The sequence below is a fragment of the Arachis ipaensis genome, chromosome B10 (genome assembly GCF_000816755.2).
Source record: "Arachis ipaensis cultivar K30076 chromosome B10, Araip1.1, whole genome shotgun sequence".
NCBI lineage: Eukaryota > Viridiplantae > Streptophyta > Magnoliopsida > Fabales > Fabaceae > Arachis > Arachis ipaensis.
In genome coordinates, this window is record NC_029794.2 from 85,441,855 (window position 1) to 85,461,445 (window position 19,591).

Consider the following 19,591-nt stretch of genomic DNA (forward strand, 5'->3'; position numbering starts at 1 on the left):
TTACATACTAAAAGACTATTTATTGTGAGAAAAATATACTACAAATTTGACATCTTTTAAAGATATAATCTCTAAATAATTTATAATGTGAGATATTTTTCACCCCTAACGGCAACTTATCTCACTCGTTTGTGGATATTATCAACTTTGGCATTCTAAATCTTAAAATTTTATTCTTGATGACAGAAATGATGACAAAACTCCCTATAATTACCCATCAAAATGTGTTTATAAGAAAAATGTCTCCACATCCTTATAAGTTATATTTCATTATCCTTTTCAATTGATGTGAGATTTCACATTTCACCCCTAATGAAATTCAACGTCCTTGTTAGTACAAAGATTTTAATTCTGTCTATCTCTAATATCATATGTAAATGTAACCGCACAATTCACCTGCTTGTAGATATAGTCTATTTTGGTACTCCAAGCCTCATGTTTTTGTTATTAGTGGTAAGAATGAGGGCAAATTCTCCACATTCACCGATCAAAATGCGTCCACAAAAAAATACATCCACATCTTTATAAGACATGTTTTGTTCTTCTCTAATTGATGTGAAATTTTACATTTCATTATTGTCACTTCCAACTAATTAACTCTAACTCTAATTTTTCTAGCCCATGGCCCAACCCTACCATTGCACTCACCACCGCATTAGTTACTCCCACCTCCTTCCTCCACCTTTTCACCATGTCCACTCCCATACTCCCACTAAATCATTTTTTATCGTCACCACCACCTCGTCTCTTGTCCTCACCCTTACCCTTACCTTTGTCTCCAACAAGAACAATATAACACACTCTACCATTCAATATCATCTCGTTACCATTATTTATGCCGCAAGCCTATCACCACTTAATCCTTCAAACACTTCATCAATAATAACCAGTATTCAAATTTAGAGAGAGAGAGAGAAAGAGAGAGAGAGATGAAAGCAACTATGTCCCGTGTTGGGAGTATTTCTGTCTCTTTCAAGCCTCGCCACCCTTCCTTAGAGTGCCTTCTTGGATATCTCTTCACCTTCGATGATTGCAAGAAGAAGTCGGCTGAAGGACTCAAAGAAAAAAAAAGGAAGATTTTTTAAGAAGTTATTTTTGCTCTCAGCAAGAAAATGAAAAAACACAGAAGATTAGGAGTTGGAGTGATGATGATATGTTGAAAGAACGATGTAAGATCGAAAATGAGGTGTTAAAATTGAAGTAAGAGTTTAAGATAAGTTGAGACGTTTTTAGTTTATAATTATTATTTTTGTCAGAGATATATAAATTTATTCAAACATTAATGTTTCTTAAAAAAATACTATTTTAAAAATTTATTGTAATATTAGAGATAATTTTAAAAATAAAAAATCATTGAAAAAGATTTTAATTTTAAACAAAATTCTTGATAACCATAACAAAACTTTATCCCATTTTTAATTAACCAAGTATTACATATGATTTTCAACAAATTTTTCTAAATTTGGGTAATAGATGATTCTATAATCTATATAACAAGAAAATACCCATAAATCATAAAAAAGATCACAAATCACAATAATAAAATATACAATAGTTCTAAAAAGTTAGTCCACTCTCTCCCCTCTTCCTTAAATCTCACCCTCATAAAAGCTTTATCTTTCAATTGGAGTCACTCATGTAGAATTATATAAAATTGAATACTAAATAGTAATGGTTAATATGAAGTAAAATGAGCTGTGATAATTCTAAAAGTAGTTTTGTTTTTTAAACTTCTTTTCTTTTAGATTGAGCAACAAATTATTTTATTCTTTCTTTTCTTTTCTTTGTTTTTCTCTATAGTTCTATCTCACTTCACTTTTTTGTTTCTTAGAGAATCTGCAAAATTATTTCTCCTAATAATAAGTGAAAGAAAATAAATCCTTAGCAAAATCAGTGAAAATATTATAAAAAAACTAAATACTATATAATACAGAGAAAATATAACATATTAACCAAAGTTTAAGGAAAATCAGTGATATTTATGTGTCTATATATATTATTACCTAACTTTTACTAAAGACAATTTAAGTAGATTTTTTTATTATTATTTTAGAAAGATGATGTTTACTTATATATTAAGACTTGGAATTAAATGTATTTTTCTGGCCTCATCGTCAATTCATCATCATATGCAATGAAAGTGGGCTCCCCACTCAATGCCAATATGCCATATTTTGTTCGTTTATTTATTTATTCCCTCAGATGATTTTAAGCATGGACACAATTTTGACCATATATAATTAAACACTGTTTTTGTGGTGGGTTTAATCCCTGCATTTTATTTAAAGTTGCTCAGCTGCTTCAAGGTGGACATCTTTGTGGAACCCACCCTCTGAAGTTCCACCCAAAAAATCCCACCCACCCAAATAACTGTAAAGTAACTAATCTACCTTCTTTCTCCTTATAACAAAATAGAAATAAGGAGTTTGTTATATAGAGATAGAGATGGATTAATTGGTTGTACTTATTAGTCTTTAATTTGCTCTAGTACACTTAGTAGAGTTATATCATTTTGTTTTCTTTCTAATTATATGAGATGTACGAAAAATACATTTCTTATAAAATATGTGTACGTTTTTATCTAATAATAATACTATATAACCATAATATTTAATTTAAAATGAATACATTAGTCTACATACCAAAGACACCATGCATTAATGGTAATATAAATGTAACACTTATTTAAAGCCAGCACGAAAATCAGTATGGTTTCGTAGTGGTGGAGCTAGTACATGAGAAGGGAATTGAAGCAATACTCTCCCTTCCCAATTAATAACTTTTACAAAATTAAGTCTTTAATTTTTTAATTTAGTATCTCCTTAATTTTTTTCATCTTATATTTTTTTATGTTGATCTAATTAAAATACTCATTCAGCCACACTTTTTTTAAGCTACATTTGAAAAGCGTAGCCTATTTTATGAATAGGTTACGCTTTTCTCCGTGTTGCCTTTTTATAAGAGAAAAAGATACACAATTGTGGCATCATTTAAAAAGTGTAGCCTTAGGTATTTTAGAAATCACTTATAAAGCGTAGCCGTAGGTTGATATTTATAGGTTCACTTTTTTAATCAAAGGAGGCGCTTTTAGAAAGTAGCCTATTTATTAAGTTTTGGGTGCGTTTTAAAAGTGATGCCTAATGTATCTAGAGCAAAAAATTTGACACTTGGTGAATTTTTTAATTTCCCTCTTAACTTTTTACAGGTGTAAGCACACACACTCTGTAAGCTCACACTTAGTGAAAATTTTCTTTCCATAGCTCAGAAGTCACCCTTTAAGAGAAAACCCTCCAAGTCCAAAACACGAAGAAAACCCTTTCAGAAAACCCTCAGAAGGCACCGCGCGAAGCTCGTGAAGCCTCACCATCGCGAAGATCATCGCACCCCAGTCCCCACTCACCACTCAGCGCCACACCGTCGTGAAGATCGTGAAGCTCACATCGTCGTGAACCCTCCTGCACTGATCGTCACGCGCCGCCCATACCATCGTTGATCTCTGCGCTTCTCGTCGTCCTCTCTGTGCTTACATCATCGATTAGGTATGTATTAATTTTCATTTGATTTTGAAATTTGAGGGGTTTAGGGTTCCGATTTTAGAAACCGATTTCCGCTTGGTAATCAGAAACACAACAACTATGCTCTTATTTATTTCTTGTATTTCAATTAGAATGTTGAAAGGTTATCATTTAAAACCATGTATTTTAAATGACGTTTGAATTTTGCAGGTTTCGGTTCAGCCTTTTATATTAAAATCCCAGTTGTATAGCAGTGTAAAGGACAGAACGCAGGTGGACAGGGAATTGGAGGTATGATAAATTTCATAATCTTTGTGTTTTAATTTACTAAACATTAAAGCTTTGATGGATACGTGGTAATTGGGTTATATATCTTATTTGTGCAATTGTGCAGTCTCTAAGGAGAGACAAAGTTCTGCGTATTTTCAAATTAAATACTGGACAAGATGATTATGCTATAATGTTTTTGGATGACTACATAAAGCAGGTTAGTTTGTATTATTATGATTCCAACTTTCAAGAATGCAGTGTTGGGCCATAGCATAAAATGTTCATTCTAGTTTTAATGCTACTGAATTGTCCCCATCTTGGATGTCTTAGTTTATTTCCTTTTTGATTTAAGAATGTAGTTCACTACAACATGAGTTGTTTCTACTGACCTATTTATGCTTCTGAAAGGACTGTCACTGAAATGTTCCATGTATCTTTTCTGACTATTGATCCATAGATAGATCAAGTTTTTAAAAGAATGGAAGGAAAGAAAGAAATGGAATATGAAGTTTTTGGGTGGTTCAAAAATTATGTTCTGGATTCGAAGCTGGAAACTGGCATTGAACATTGTGCGTGAGATTCACTAATAAGCTTATTTATACCATATAATAATTCCCAGTTCTGTTTATTACACTGTCTACTCTATAACAAATCCTTATAATATGGCAAATGCCTTTACTTTGGAAGAATCGGAATGCTAAACATAGGAGTGTCAAGTGCATCATACAGATTTATATTCAGATATACTAATATAAAAGATGATATTTTCTGATTTATCAGCTCAAAATCTTTATACTTTGTTATCTCAGGGAATTTACTGAATCAATTTCTATAATTAGCGAAGTGTGCTTCTTGATGCAATGTTCACTCTTGTCACTTGGGGGGAAGGTGAAGGACAGCCACATCAGCCACATCACACTTGATGTCTATATGCCTTTTTACTTGGCTAGCTACTCTTTTGCTCTGATTTCAAACCTGCTAGAACCAACAGAATGTGTCAGTATTCTTGCAGTTTTTTCCCCTCCATTTTCTTGCAACACAGATAAAGGATTGGTTCGCATTGGTGGTGACGCCCACTAGGGAACTGGCGTTCCAGCTAGCAGAGCAGTTCCGCTTAACTGAGATAATTAGCAATTCCAAACAGCCATCTGAATGGCATCCAAAGAGCCACTGGTGATCTCTAACAAGGACGCGATGAGGAAATGGTCAAGGGCCATGATTTTAACATTAAAATTGTTGGTTCTGATATCACACGTGAGAATGATGGCTTGGCAATGAGTTCGCGTAATGTGCGCCTTTCTACAAAAGACAGGCTAAATCTATGATTTTATTTTATTCAGATATGTATATTTTAATTAGTTCATGGTAGTCATGGTATTTAATATGAAGCACTTGTTATGATAGTAATGATAATTGTAACGCTGAGCCTATAAAGTCTTTATAACTAAAACTAACAAAACTTTTTTCCCCCGTTCCATCTGTTGCAGGCACTATCCATAAATAAATCTTTGTTAAAAGCTAAATCAGCAGCAGCAGATGGTCAGGTGCATTGTGAGAAGTTGAAAAACTTAGTGGTCCAATGTATTACTAAGGCTGGTGGACAGATTGATTATGCTGAGATGAGTTCTTGTGTTCAATTAATTTGGATTATTTAATGAGATAATCTCTATAGTTTAATTACATATTCAACTTCAAAAATATTCAATCTCAGTTAATATATTATTAGATATTTACAAGTGATGTGCAATATGATTATTGCTAAAGATATCCTAGTTGTATAATTGGTCAGGGAAATTGGATTTGCTTTTATTGCTGTTGTCCTTATTCTTTCTATGGGTGGTCCTGGGAGTTCATTGGACGATTTAACATGATTATGGTTATAAATATTATTATAAATAACAATGTTGGACAAATTTTGAATATAAATAACTTTTTGAGACATTTCATACTTGGATTATATATTTCTCATATGCATGTAGTGGAACAAAATTGTCTTTGCGGTACACGTATATAGAGGGAGTAACGCAAACTGAAAGAATACATCACCAACGCTCTGCTATTAATCCTGAGCACTTGGGACTGATTTAATCTTTCTAACAAGTTATAATAGGTAAAAGAAAGTAAGAATGCAAGGTTAGAGTGAGTGAAAAGCTAGGAATCAATTTTTGACCTCTCAAAACCCGAGGTTACATGTTGCAGAATATGCAGTTTCGAGCAGCAATTTGTGAACAAAACTGGGAGCAATCTAGCCACTCAAAATGAGTGAAATTATTTTTTTATGAAACCTTAAGATGTATAGATTATTCCTCTAAAATTTCAGAATTTTTCAATGTGTGGTTTGGGAGATATGATTTTTAGAAAATGGTCATTTTTTGCAGAAACAATGCTGTGCGAATTCGGGAACAGCAACTTCAAAACTGCATATCTCAATACTCTGAAACTCTTTGGAGGTAAAACCAAAGAGGAATGAAATATTAGGATGTCTAGTATTTTATGTACAAATTTCAGGACAATTCGAATTTTATAGAGAAAGTTGTGTCTTCTGGAAGCAGGGCTGTTCACTGCTGCGACAGCACCCTTTCTTTAAAACAAAACCATATTTCGAGAGGCATAACTTTTTCTAGAAAAGTGAAAATGTTCTGGGACTTGAACTGGGTGAAAGATGGGTAAGTCTGGTTCAACCACACCAAACTTTAGGAGAATCCAACCAATGATGGATTTTATATGATTTTTCTAAGTTGGTTACTGCTTGCTGTTTTTCTGAAGTGTACTAAATCAGTAGCCGGTTTTTAAAAAATCATATAAAATTAAATTCTTAGAACGCAGTTGCAAAACCAAAACCAAAGTACACTTTAGGATTCCTATTTAAAATAAATAATAATATATTAGGATTTCTTTTTATAATATATTAAGTATATGTATAATATGTTATACCTCTTATATTTGCATATGGTTAAGCTAATTGCTATGGCTGAGAATCATATGTTGTTAGCTTTATTGACACTTTAACACTTGAAGTTGTATTGTTATAGCTGAAAATTGTTTGTGCGATTCTGGTTGTTGTAATTCTAGTTTTGTGCTAACTGAAGTAGCACCAAGAATTGTGCTAACTTTATTTTTTAAGTTGGCATAGTTTTGATAATTTATACAACTATTTTTTAATTTTTCAGATTGATTTTAAATATTTTCAGATTGATTTTTTAATTTTTATAATTGTGAATGTCATTATAAATATTTTTCTAATTACTTTTCTATATAATTATGCAGGATAATATTGAAGATGATAATGAAGATTAAGCTGTTTATCATTGTGGTTTATGGGTTAAGATGGAGTAATGTTGAGAATGAATACATGTATGGTAGACTAATTACTTTTATTAGATGATACTTATATAGAATATAATATTTTAGTTTTCCGTAGAGTATTAGTAGTAAATTCTAAGTGGTCTTATGCCTATTTTGATATGGCTATGTTTAATTTAGTGTGAGATGTATGAATATTAGTACTTTTGGATCATTATAAATATATTTTATTTACAGATAATTTTTATTATTTAAAGAAATTATTTAGTATAATTATGTATTTATTTTTATTTTATAATATTTAACTCATTTAATTAAAAATACAGAATTATATATGTAATCATATTACTAAATATTATGTACAAAAAATTATTAGAATATATATATATATATATATATATATATATATATATATATATAGAAAATAAAAAAAAATGAGGAACCTAAGGCTACACTTATATAGAGTAGCTATGGTATACAATGTGACTACGTTTTATAGGTGATGCAGTAGCACTGAAAAGCGTAGCCTATTCTGGTAAAAATGGAAGTTGAAAAGTGTAGCCTTTGGTCTTGTACAGCATCACTTGAAAAGCGCACCCTATTCCCAAACGCCAAAGCGTAGCCCTTGGTACAGAAAAGCGTAGCCTTTGAGAATAGGCAACGGCCGAATAGGAATCACCCCAGAAAGTGTAGCCGTAGCCCAGAAAGCGTAGCCGTAGCCTAAGGCATCATTTTTTTTCACTTTTGGCTACACTTTTCAAGTGTACCTGAATGGGTGTTTTTCTTGTAGAATACCCATTCAGCCACACTTTTTTTAAGCTACATTTGAAAAGCGTAGCCTATTGATAGAATAGGCTACGCTTTTCTCCGTGTTGCCTTTTTATATGAGAAAAGGATACACAATTGTGGCATCATTTAAAAAGTGTAGCCTTAGGTATTTTAGAAATCACTTATAAAGCATAGCCGTAGGTTGATATCTATAGGTTCACTTTTTGTATCAAAGGGGACGCTTTTAGAGAGTAGCCTATTTATTAAGTTTTGGGTGCGTTTTAAAAGTGATGCCTAATGTATAAGACCAAATCCTAACACTTAGTGAAATTTTTATTCCTCTTTCAATTCCGTCCAAAAGCACACACGCACACAGCACCTTCAATTGGAGGAACCCTCACCTTCGCCAATCCTTCGCCAATCCTTTGGCACACAATCCTCACCTTCGCCACACAATCCTCACCTTCGCCATTCTCACCTTCAACACATATCACCTACGACACTCATCACCTTCGCCTTCTCACCGTCGTTGTTGACCGTCGCCACCCAGTCACCACTCACCACATGGCTGCGCCACTCACCAGTCACCAGCTCACCACTCACAAGCTCACACTCTCATCCTCACTCACACACACACAAAAGAGGGAAAAATCAGAAAAGGGGAGAACGGGAAGAAGAAGAGAAGAAGAGAGGAGAGGGGAAGGAAGGAGAGGATGACACCGGCTAGGGCTCTGCCGCGCGGACCATCGTCGTTGCGTGCACTGACCATCGCCTCGCATCTCCATCTCGTGCATTCACTGTCGCCGCTCAGCATCATCGTCACATGTGCTCACTGTCGCTGCTCAGCATCGTCGTAGTTGCTCAGCATCGTCATCACCGCTCACCTGAGAAGGTATGTATCGATTTTCAGTTTGTTCTGTGAAATTTGGGAAGTTTTGGGTTCCAATTTTAGGGTTTTTAATTAGGGGTTGTAGCTTCTGGATATGACACTGATAGGAATTGGGGGTTTTATTGCATAAATGGTTTTAGCTTCCTGGTAGCCGAGAAGCATGTAGCGCAGAGCACTCGACTCCTCAGCTGATGAAGAGTCCTTGATCAAATTCTTGATCTCCTTCACAACATCCAAGTAATCTGAATCTGATAACCACAATCCATTAGTGGAAATTCTTCAGCTTTATCACAACAACGACACAAATTCATCATTTTCTATATTGGGAGAGAATCACACAGAACAGAGGAATCGACGCAGAGCACCTGAAAAGAAAATAGGAGAAGTGCATGTAGAACGTGTGGTTGAGACAGCATACTTGTGCTCTCCATAGGAGGAAGGGTAAGAGAAGAGAGGATCCTGAATTGGATTCAAAGGGGAAGATCTGAATAAGCATTTGGATTGAGAGAGAATGGTGTAGAGAGCGAGGAAAAGAGTTGTGAAGAGGTATAACAGAGAAAAACAGAGGAGCTTGGATTGGAAGATTAGAGGTTTGGTAGTGGTAAAGCCATTTTTGATGTGTTTTGATGTGAGAATGCAGACAATAACTTGTGTCTTTGCTAGCTGCAAGCCTTCCAGGCAATGCTACTTTCTTCTTGACCTATGTGGCTCTCAAGTAAGATAATATTTCATGTTTTATTTATTTATTTACTATTATTCTTCTGGCAATGCTGATTAAGTTTGTTTGTTATATATGCTAAAGGGTGCATTAATGCAAACTTGATTTACAAATGGTGTTTCCATGATCTTGTTAGTTATCATCTTCTTATGAAGTTGGGTTGTGCATATGATTTAATGTTCAACCAAATTAAATGACTTCTATTCTGTTTGTCAGATTTTTTGTTGGCTATGGTCTTGAGCTGTCCTGGTTAGTTCCTCTTATTTTATTCCATTTGAAGAAAAAGTATCTTTGCAAGACTGATGCGGAGGTGAAAGAGGCTTGGGCTCCTGGAGATCTTAGTTATGGGACTAGAGTTCCTGGTGACATGCTCATCGTCACAATCATTTTCTGTTATTCTGTGATTGCTCCTCTGATAGTCCCATTTGGTGCTCTGTATTTTGGCCTCGGATGGCTTATACTAAGAAATCAGGTGAAGTTCTCAGGATTCTATTTACCCAACCAGGATATTAATTGATCTGTGTCATTTTAATATCTTGAAATCTCATGAATGAGTAGTGATTTTTTGTTATCAACAGGCTCTAAAAGTGTATGTTCCATCGTATGAAAGCTATGGAAGGATGTGGCCGCACATACACAACCGCATACTAGCATCTTTGATTCTATACCAAGTTACCATGCTTGGTTACTTTGGGGTGCAGAAGTTCTACTACGCACCGTTCTTAATACCTCTTTCATTACTGTCAATACTCTTTGGATTTGTATGCACAAAGAAATTCTATCCAGCTTTTGAGTGGCCAACGCTTGAGGTGACATACAGTAAATTCCATGTGTTTTGATGTGAGAATGCAGACAGTAATTTGGGCTTTACTGATATTTGATTAATAGTATCATAACAAGTTGGGGTTGGGGTTGGGGTTGAGTTCCCATTAGATATAAGTTATATAACTCTGCCATGTGAAGTGCTACTTCATAAATCCTAATCATTCTTAAGCTTATTATGCTGCATTTGGTTTAAATTCATACCTAATTCAGATCCCTTCACTATTGAAAGTCTACATTTATCTTCCTTTTAAATAAATAAAAAAGGTAGACAGATCATGCACTTTGGATTCATTGGTTAACTTTGCCTTGTCCTTCCAGTGAAAGACTTTCCAGGAATTAAGATTGCGGAGGAGTCGGAATGGAAGAATAGCATTTAGGGCTCAACAGGGGTGGTTAACTTGGCTGGAATGCCCATAAGTACCAGATGGTCTTCGGAGGTTATTGCCTTGTTCCTATCACTATCATTATTGGATTGTATTGACTTAAAGATTCATAGAGTTTTGGTTATTAAGAGATAATAGACATCTTCCCAATGCTCATTTTTAATTTTGCAGATAAAAACAGAAATCAAGCAGAGCATGATTAGAGTAACATCAAAAGTAAGCATATGATTCCTGATGGTACAAATTGAAAATAAACCTTTTTATATGTATATTTTTCTTGACAAATATATGTGCATCAAGTTAAGCAAGTTTTACTTACAAGAAATTGCTTATTCTTCCTCTGACCTATCCATTTAATAGCTTAAAAATCTGGATTCAGCAGAAGTATGGAAGCAGTGTAGGAGTGCCTTTTCTATATATTAGCACAGGTTATTGTACATTAGGGAGATAATATTATAAGTTTTAGGTTTGTGCATCAATTCCTGAGTTTACTTTACTAAAAGCACTAAACTTTATTATTTATTAATTATAAACAGAGATTATTAAAGGAGGTTCACATTATTATTAAACCAATTATCCTCAGAGACTCGTTAGCTATTAGTCTGTTCTGATGTTATGTAAAAGTTTCTTTTGAAAGCAAAACAGTGCTGCTTCTGCATTATTACTATGAAGTCTGTAGTATTTTTAAATTTAACTAAATGAACTAAATAGTAAATACTGCCTATGCTTGTTATTTGATTTGTAGGAAGGCTAAGAGGGGTTAGTATTTTATGATTGCTGTTAGCCTGCTACATCATTGTCTAGAAACAGATTTGCGTTTTAAGTATATTTTCTCATATATTGTATTTTACTTCAGAAGATATAGTTGTGGTTTGGCAAAAATCACGAGTGGTTAGCAAATTGTAAGTGTTTCGAATTTCGATCATATATAGTTTGCCACATAATTAAAAAGATCCATTCCCGAATAAATAATACTTTGATATAATTAAGTTATTTTTCTTTCTTTTTGTACAGGTTTTCCTGGATTCATTTGGATGACATTGTTAATTTAATATATGAAGCACTGATAAATCCCTCCTATGAAGGTGAACTCTTAACTCTCATATCTCCAAAGTGAAATTTATTGAAATTTTGAAAAACCAAAAATTAGTGGATATAGAACATTGGCTAGCATAGATAGTTTGGATGGTGCAATTCTTGATTCTGACTTGTGTGATTTGATTACCATGTTCATATATATCTTTGCTGACTTGTGTGATTTGATTACTATGTTCATATATATCTTTGCAAGTGTGGCCAGCATTTAGTAAAGAACAAAGAAGGCAGAGGTAAATTAATGATATCAGTCATTGATAGTTTTGAGTTTAATTTTATAATTTTTATAATTGCGAATGTCATTATGAATATTTTTTTAATAATTATTTTTCTATATAATTATGCAGGATAATGTTGAGGATGATAATGAAGATTAAGCTGATTATTATTGTGTTTTATTGGCTATAAGATAGAGTAGTGTTGGAAATGGATACATGTATGGTTGATTACTAATGACTTTTATTAGAAGATACTTATGTAGGATATGTTTCTCGTAGAGTATTACTAGTAAATTCTAAGTAGTATCATGGTTATTTTGATATGGCTATGCTTACTTTAGTGTGAGATGTATGAATACTCACAATTAACTTCATTCTAGTACTTTTGGATCATTATTATAAATATATTTTGGTTAGAGATAATTTTTATTATTTAAAGAAATTATTTAGAATAATGATTACAGAAAAATTAGCTATAGAATACAAAAAAAAAAAGAGGAACCTAAGGCTACACTTATAAATAGTAGCCATGGTATACAAAGTTGCTACGCTTCAAAGGTGATGCAGTAGTGTTGAAAAGCGTAGCCTATTCTAGTAAAAATGGAAGCTGAAAAGTGTAGCCTTTGGTCATAAACAGCATCACTTGAAAAGCGCACCCTATTCCCAAACGCCAAAAGCGTAACCCTTGGTGCAGAAAAGCGTAGCCTTTGAGAATAGGCAACGGTCGAATAGGAATCACCCCAAAAAGCATAGCCGTAGCCCAGAAAGCGTAGCCGTAGCCTAAGGCATCATTTTTTTCACTTTTGGCTACACTTTTCAAGTGTACCTGAATGGGTATTTTTCTTGTAGTGATTGGGGGCTCAATTTGGTCAACTCGTGAGTTTGTTCTTTGGGCTTCATGAAAGGAAAACACACCTTCAATGAAATGGACATCACGAGAGACAAGAAAAACTTTCTTTTCCAAATCAAACAGCTTCCATCCTTTTTGCTCAAATGGATACCCGACAAAAACACATTTCCTACTTTGACTGTTAAATTTGTCATTTTTCCTACTTTGGTTATGAGCATAACACAAAGAACCAAAAACTCGCAGGTGTTCATAACTGGGAGCTCTTCCATGAATAATTTCATATGGGGATTTTTCTTTCAACACTAAGGACGGTGTGAGATTGATTAGGTGCCCGGCAGTTAAAACGCATTCTCCCCAAAACTCAATAGGGAGATTACCTTGGAATCGCAAGGATCGGGCAACATTTAGAATATGCCTGTGCTTGCGCTCTACTCTTCTATTTTGTTGTGGAGTTCCGACACACGAAGTTTGATGAATCACTCCTTGTTGCATAAAGTACTGCTTTAAATACATGAACTCTGTTCCATTATCGGATCGCACCATTTTGATGCATTTATTGTATTGTTTTTCAACCAAAACAAAGAAATTTTTCAATGTAACAGACACTTTCGTCTTTTCTTTTAACAAATATATCCAAACAACCCGTGAGCAATCATCCACAATGGTTAAGAAATATGAGGCTCCACATGATGACGGAGTTTTATAAAGCCCCCACAAGTCACAATGAATCAAATAAAAAATACTCGAAGCATGACTATCACTTAATGGAAACTTATCTCTTGTTTGTTTGGATTTTTCACAAATTTCACAAATTTTATTCACCTCTTCGCTAGTACATTTGTCACTCACATTGGGGATCATTTGCACAATTTTAAATGATGGATGTCCCAATCTCTTATGCCACAGAGTCAATTTATTTTCAGCTTTGACATGACTTGCTTGAGCCTTGTGCACACCACGATACCAATAGAGTCCATCCTTCCGTTCACCCGCTCCAATCATGTTCCTCGAAGTGCGGTCCTGCATAATACACAGCTTGTCAGTGAATTGTACAACACATTTTTCTTCATCAGTCAATTGTGGAACAGAAAGTAAGTTGCATTTTAATTTTGGTACATAAAGGACATTTTTCAACTGAAGTCCTCTGTCAAGAACCACAGTTCCTTGTTTGCAAGCAAGCATGTGCTCACCATCAGGCAACCCCACTGGGCATCCTGGAATGGTCCTTTGGTCACACAAATTTTTCAAGGTACCTGTCATGTGGTTAGAAGCACCACTATCGATGATCCACAAATCCCAAATTCTCTTACCATTCATTTTCTCAGATTCAGCTGATTTTTGTTTGCTGATCATATCAACCAATACCTTCCATTGCTCACTAGTTAAACCTGTCATGTCAAGACTCTTTTCTTCTAGGTTATTCACACGACTTCCACTTCTTCCAGTACATGCCACATTAGCACGCATTTGAGCCCCTCGGTTATGCATCCCTTGTCTTCCTGATCCTTTGCCAGTGCCTCTTCCTTCGTGCCTTGGCCGGTCACCCCACCATTTTGGGTAACCCACTATTTAAAAATACTATTTCACATCATGCCCATTTTTTCCGTACTTGAAACACGTCACGGCCTTTTCTCCATGTTCACCTCCCCTTTTAGCCTTGTTGCCGACATGCGCCGCAAGTCCTACAACCAGACCCCTTTCATCCGCCGACTTGGTGATTGTCTTTACCCTTTCCTCTTGAATTAACATCGCGTACACACGATTAAGCGAAAGTAAAGGATCGGTTGCAAGGATACTCGACCTCACAGTGGCATACCTGACATCATCAAGGCCCATGAGGAGTTGGTGAACCTTTTCTTCTTCCCTCCGCTTCTCAAGTTGAGAGCCAATTGAACACTTGCACCCACCACAGATGTATTTGGGAATCTGGTCACAATTTGCAAGTTCATCCCAAAGTATTTTTAACTTTCCATAGTACGTAGCCATGGACGCACCTTCTTGCTTACACCTTGTCAAATCTGCTTTCAACTGCTGTATTTGAGGTCTATTCACAACAGAGAAGCGTTCTTTGATGTCCTCCCATAGCGTCTTCGCATTCTCTGCATACGCCATGATGGTCCACAAGCTTGGCTCGATCGTATTCAAAATCCACGAAACGATCATGGATTGGACCGTCCACCAGTCTTCAAGTTCAGGTGCATCCTTTCCTGGTTCTGTGTGAGTCCCATCAATGAATCCCCACTTTCTCCAAGCTCAAAGAAAAATTTTCACAACCCTCGCTCATTCGTCATAATTTTCCCCACGCAATTGCACCTGCATGATTATGTTTCATGGGTTATCACTCGCGTTGAGGTCGTACGGCAAGTGAGTCTTCTTCTCATCTCCTCCTGAGGAGTGTGGTTTGTCGCCGATGGTCTTCTCTGACTCTGCGTCCATGGTTTCTCAGGTCATCCTCTATTTTATGTGTTTCTCAAGTTAGGCTTTGATGCCATAATAAATAATGGTAATCGGCCTGTTTTCTCTTTGATACAAATAAAATCGACGGTGCCTTTGTCTATAATATGTTTACTAAAATCGACAACTTTGCTGTCAATATTGGATCCAATAAAATCGACGCAATTGCCGTCGATTTTATTATTTATATACCGATAAATTCTATGTCTGTATTTGTGTTTGCTTGTCTATTTTAAAATTAAAAAGCGACAACTATTCCATCGATTTTAATAGATATGTTTTAATTATTTTGTTTTATTTGAAAATTAATAAACAATTAATGCAAATAAATATAAAAATAAAATTTATACAGAATATAGATAACAAGACAAATAAACTTTTAAATATAAAAATAAAATTTATACTAAATATTAGATAATAAGTTTACAAACTTATAAAAATAATAAATAATCCTCTAACATAAAGACTCAAGACAAGATAAATAACTAAACTTAGACTTATATTCGTTTAAATTGTAATCTACTAATAATACAAAATATTCCAAGTAATTAAATAACCTACTCATACTCATCTAAATAATCATCCGAGTCATCAAAATCATCAGAATCATCCTCCCTTTGAGAACTCTGTGGTTGTCCTGGTCGCTACAGAATAGGTGGGAGTTTTCTACCTGAGGCTGGGGTTGGGACTGGGGCTGAAGCTGTGCTTTTCTGAGAGCTTGGAAAAGTAAAAGGAGGAGGTGGGAGAACACGTGATCCAGAACTACTAGAACCCATGGCCCTCACATACTCAGTCAAGCTGCTCAATTGATGACTAAACTGATCCATCTGTGAGTTACTGGTGTTGAGATCCTCATGCAAGGATTCAACTGTCTGTTGCCACTCTCTTTTCTCCCTTTGGTAGCGGTCTTCAAGCTCTCTATATTTAGCAGCATGCTGTTCAACTTCCCTATTGAGTATTATGATTCGTTCTCTAAGATCCAAAACATCAGCGCTGGTGGTCGTGGTTGGCCCATCAACTCGAGGCCGCACCATGGAAGAGTCCCTTACCTCACCCATACCATATCCCCTACCTCTTCGTTTTCCACCCACTGTCTCAATCCATATGCTTTCCTCAGAGACAGGCGGTGGATCAGTTACACCAGCCTCTATAGCAGCCTGTCGCTCTTGCTCAGCCTGAAACATATGCTCTTGAAATATATCCTACAATGAGGAGAAATGATTGATAAACTACTACAAGTATTAATAAGGCATAACAATTAGATAACAAAATAGTTACAATTAATAAAGGTAAGTTACCTTTGTCTTTCGGGAGTGTTCATCAACCCATTGAGTCCTATCCTCTTTGCGAGTATGAGTGTGCTCAAAAAACTCATCCATACGTGATGGTCTTCCAAGCGAATGATTCTACATAATGAGAGAAACAATATGACACACTATCACTGATTGAGGAAAAAAATTGCATCTAAAGTTCTACTACTACCCTTAAAGCATCCAATTCTTTCTTGTTAAACAGGATACATGATGCATCCAAAATAATGATAATAATTTTTTTCATCTACATAGCATCATTTGATTAAAAATTATAGTGATGACTGGAAATAACAGCAAAAGGAATAAATACTAGTAATAATTATTTCGATAAAATCAAAAGCAAAAAAAGATAAAAGAAGAGACCAAACTAAATTCTTTTGTCCTTTCAAATATAACTAATTTTAATGACATTTATAAAATTATCATACTAAAATCTACCTAAATATTATTAAATGAATTGAAATTAAAAAAATGCATTGAATCAAACATAATGCATTTAATCTTATTGTGCTGTGTTCATTGGCATTTTATGCAAGCATTACATAACCAGCCCAGAATGTTCATGTTACATTTTTAACATAATAATTTCATTTTAGAGCATCTTGCCATTTGAAACAGGGCATAGTTAGTTTCAATAATACCATGAAAAATATATGCTGACTAATAATAATGGAGGAAAAACTCACAGCCTTATCTTCTTAGTATTACATGGTATATCCCAAAAAATATGTAAAGTAGAAGAAAGAGTTAAGAACCAAGTCCTGGAAGCCTGTTTCAGGCCGTATATTGCCTTGTTAAGGCTGCAGATCAGATTTGAACCCTGCTGTATGAAACCTTGTGGTTTGCTTCATGTATACATACCTTTTCATGCAACTCACCATTTCAAAAGGTATTGTCAAAATCAAATTGACATAATTTTCACCCTCTATTAAGAAATTAGACATGTGACATTAACAAACATACAAAACATGAGCTACTAGTATTAATTAGTCAATCATGCCATGCACCTTCCAGGGCCGAATGAATATAATGATATATATTAATTGCTGCTACAATGAAAATATTTCACTCTAGTATAGGGGGCTGCTAGTAGGCATGACCTATGTGTACCATACTCAAGATTTAGACATGTTAATTCATAATCAGTTTTCCATGTATGAGTTTAGTATTGATTATTTAATTATATGTATGGAATAGGCATTAATTTTTACTGCAACCTTGCATGAATTTTGTCAGGCCAAGTAGGTTTAGCTGCTTAATCTTTTATTAGTTGTATATAGGTAGCACAAGTTCTTGGCGTGTTCCTAGGCAATTAGTTAAGAAAGAAATACAATACATTTTTTTTTTCAGTTGGTAATGCCTAAAGAGGGTGTCATAAAAATGGATTTGGAATTTCATATCAACAAACAAGCTCAGAAAAATTGGTGATATCCCAAGAAAATGTCAAAAACAATGCACACAAAACTCTTGTCTCTTCTCTATTCCACCATAACAATAATCCTTTGCCTTATATCACAAATCCATTCAAAAACCCATGAAGATGATACCAATGCCCTCATTGAAATAAAAAGATCCATTGACCCAAACTCAGTGTTCCAAAGTTCATTCCTTTATAATAGCACTTTGCCCTTAGACAACACCTCAAGTAGAGTAACAGCACTTGATCTTAACACAATTGGTTATGAAGGGTTCTTAACCCCAGCCATTGGAAACTTAACAGAACTAACAGTTCTCAACCTCAACAACAACAAATTAGAGGGCCATTACCAGAATCACTTGGAAATCTAAGGAAACTAATAAGGATCACAATGTCATCAAACTTCTTCATAGGCAAAATCCCAGAGGAGATAACAGGGTTGAGAAGCTTAACATACCTTAGCTTAGCTCGGCAAAATCCCAGAGGAGATAACAGGGTTGAGAAGCTTAGCTAGAAGAATACCAGACCTCACTGGACTCTGGCAACTCGGCACATTAGACCTTAGCTTCAACCAGTTCTATGGCAATCTTCCTATCAGTAATGAAGATTGTACTTAACCCTAATTCAATTCCAGCAGTAATGAAGAGAAAGCGAAGTCAACCAAGAAGACCAAGAAAGAAATTAAAGAATACCTAATATAGCTTGAAATCTGTGAATGAATTGAAGCATGCAGATCCAGAGGCAGAAGTAATAGCTCTATCGCCAAAGTCACTGATGGCGACGAACCGTTTTGTGTCCAGAGGGACCAGAATCTGCAGCTGCACCAGCGAGAGCACAACCTGCCGTGGAAGCTTCGGCAGAGGGAGAAGGAGGAGGTGGTGCGGAAGAAGGGGAATTAGGTTTCTGAACTTTGGGGGAATTGCGTTTCTGGACGCGAGTGTTATGATTTTTAGTGATAAAAATCGACGACACTTATATCGATTTTAATTTTACAAAAAAGCAACATTTATTACGTCTATTTTATACATTAAATCTACACCGTCTATTTCATTTTAGAAAGCGATCTAGACTGTTCAAATTTATCGACGGTAATGTTGTCAATATTTGAAATAATAAAATGGACGGCGTCTGCGTCGATTTTAAAATAAAAGCATTTTCGACTTCTCGTGCGTCGATAATGTGACGATAATAGGAAAAAAATTAATGCACCATATAAATATCGACGACCCTGCTGTCGATTTTAATATTTTATTTTTTAATTATTTTTTTTAGTAATATCGACAGCAAGCCGTCGATAATTTATCGACGGCAGAAATAGCTGTCGATTTTTGGCGTCGAGAAAAACGCTTTTTCTTGTAGTGATTACTTCAATGATAATAACAATAAAATTGAATTTTACAACAAGTTTAATTTCAAATTTATTTCAATATTTGTATCGGATGAAGTTTGAAAAGAAAACAAAATCCTGAAATAGAATATATAAAAAAAAATTAGAACTAAAGTGAAAAAAAATATGTGCATAATTTATAATTATATTTATAAAAACAAATTAAAGGAAGAAAAAAATTTCTCC

The 19,591-nt window shown here is 34.8% G+C and overlaps 1 protein-coding gene and 3 long non-coding RNA genes across 8 annotated transcripts; 3 read left to right on the forward strand and 1 right to left on the reverse strand.

Annotated features, from left to right (window-relative positions):
* On the forward strand, positions 3,171-7,322 carry LOC107624373. Of its 2 annotated transcripts, XR_001616862.2 has the most exons (6): positions 3,171-3,539; positions 3,726-3,806; positions 3,910-4,002; positions 4,243-4,354; positions 4,595-6,235; positions 7,053-7,322. It is a non-coding gene; the product is annotated as an uncharacterized LOC107624373 (long non-coding RNA). The 2 variants fall into 2 exon arrangements; XR_002356627.1 differs by lacking the exons at positions 4,243-4,354; positions 7,053-7,322 and having other exon boundaries at positions 3,212-3,539; positions 4,595-5,548.
* LOC107623906 lies at positions 8,196-9,705 on the forward strand. The gene is made up of 3 exons (XR_001616679.2): positions 8,196-8,748; positions 8,886-9,460; positions 9,680-9,705. It is a non-coding gene; the product is annotated as an uncharacterized LOC107623906 (long non-coding RNA).
* LOC107623904 lies at positions 10,552-12,288 on the forward strand. 2 transcript variants are annotated; one of them, XR_001616677.2, is made up of 6 exons: positions 10,552-10,725; positions 10,843-10,887; positions 11,528-11,573; positions 11,686-11,756; positions 11,963-11,999; positions 12,114-12,288. It is a non-coding gene; the product is annotated as an uncharacterized LOC107623904 (long non-coding RNA). The 2 variants fall into 2 exon arrangements; XR_001616678.2 differs by lacking the exon at positions 11,528-11,573.
* Positions 15,742-18,973, reverse strand: LOC107624001. Of its 3 annotated transcripts, none has more exons than XM_016326428.2 (4): positions 18,711-18,973; positions 18,476-18,609; positions 16,587-16,694; positions 15,742-16,490 (listed from the first exon to the last, which is right to left on the reverse strand). In XM_016326428.2, exons 3-4 carry the CDS (start codon positions 16,665-16,667, stop codon positions 15,933-15,935), a joined length of 639 nt encoding a protein of 212 aa, XP_016181914.1. In that variant the 5' UTR covers positions 16,668-16,694; positions 18,476-18,609; positions 18,711-18,973; the 3' UTR covers positions 15,742-15,932. The 3 variants fall into 3 exon arrangements, with proteins under 3 accessions (XP_016181914.1, XP_020968945.1, XP_020968946.1); XM_021113286.1 differs by having other exon boundaries at positions 18,476-18,637; XM_021113287.1 differs by lacking the exon at positions 18,476-18,609.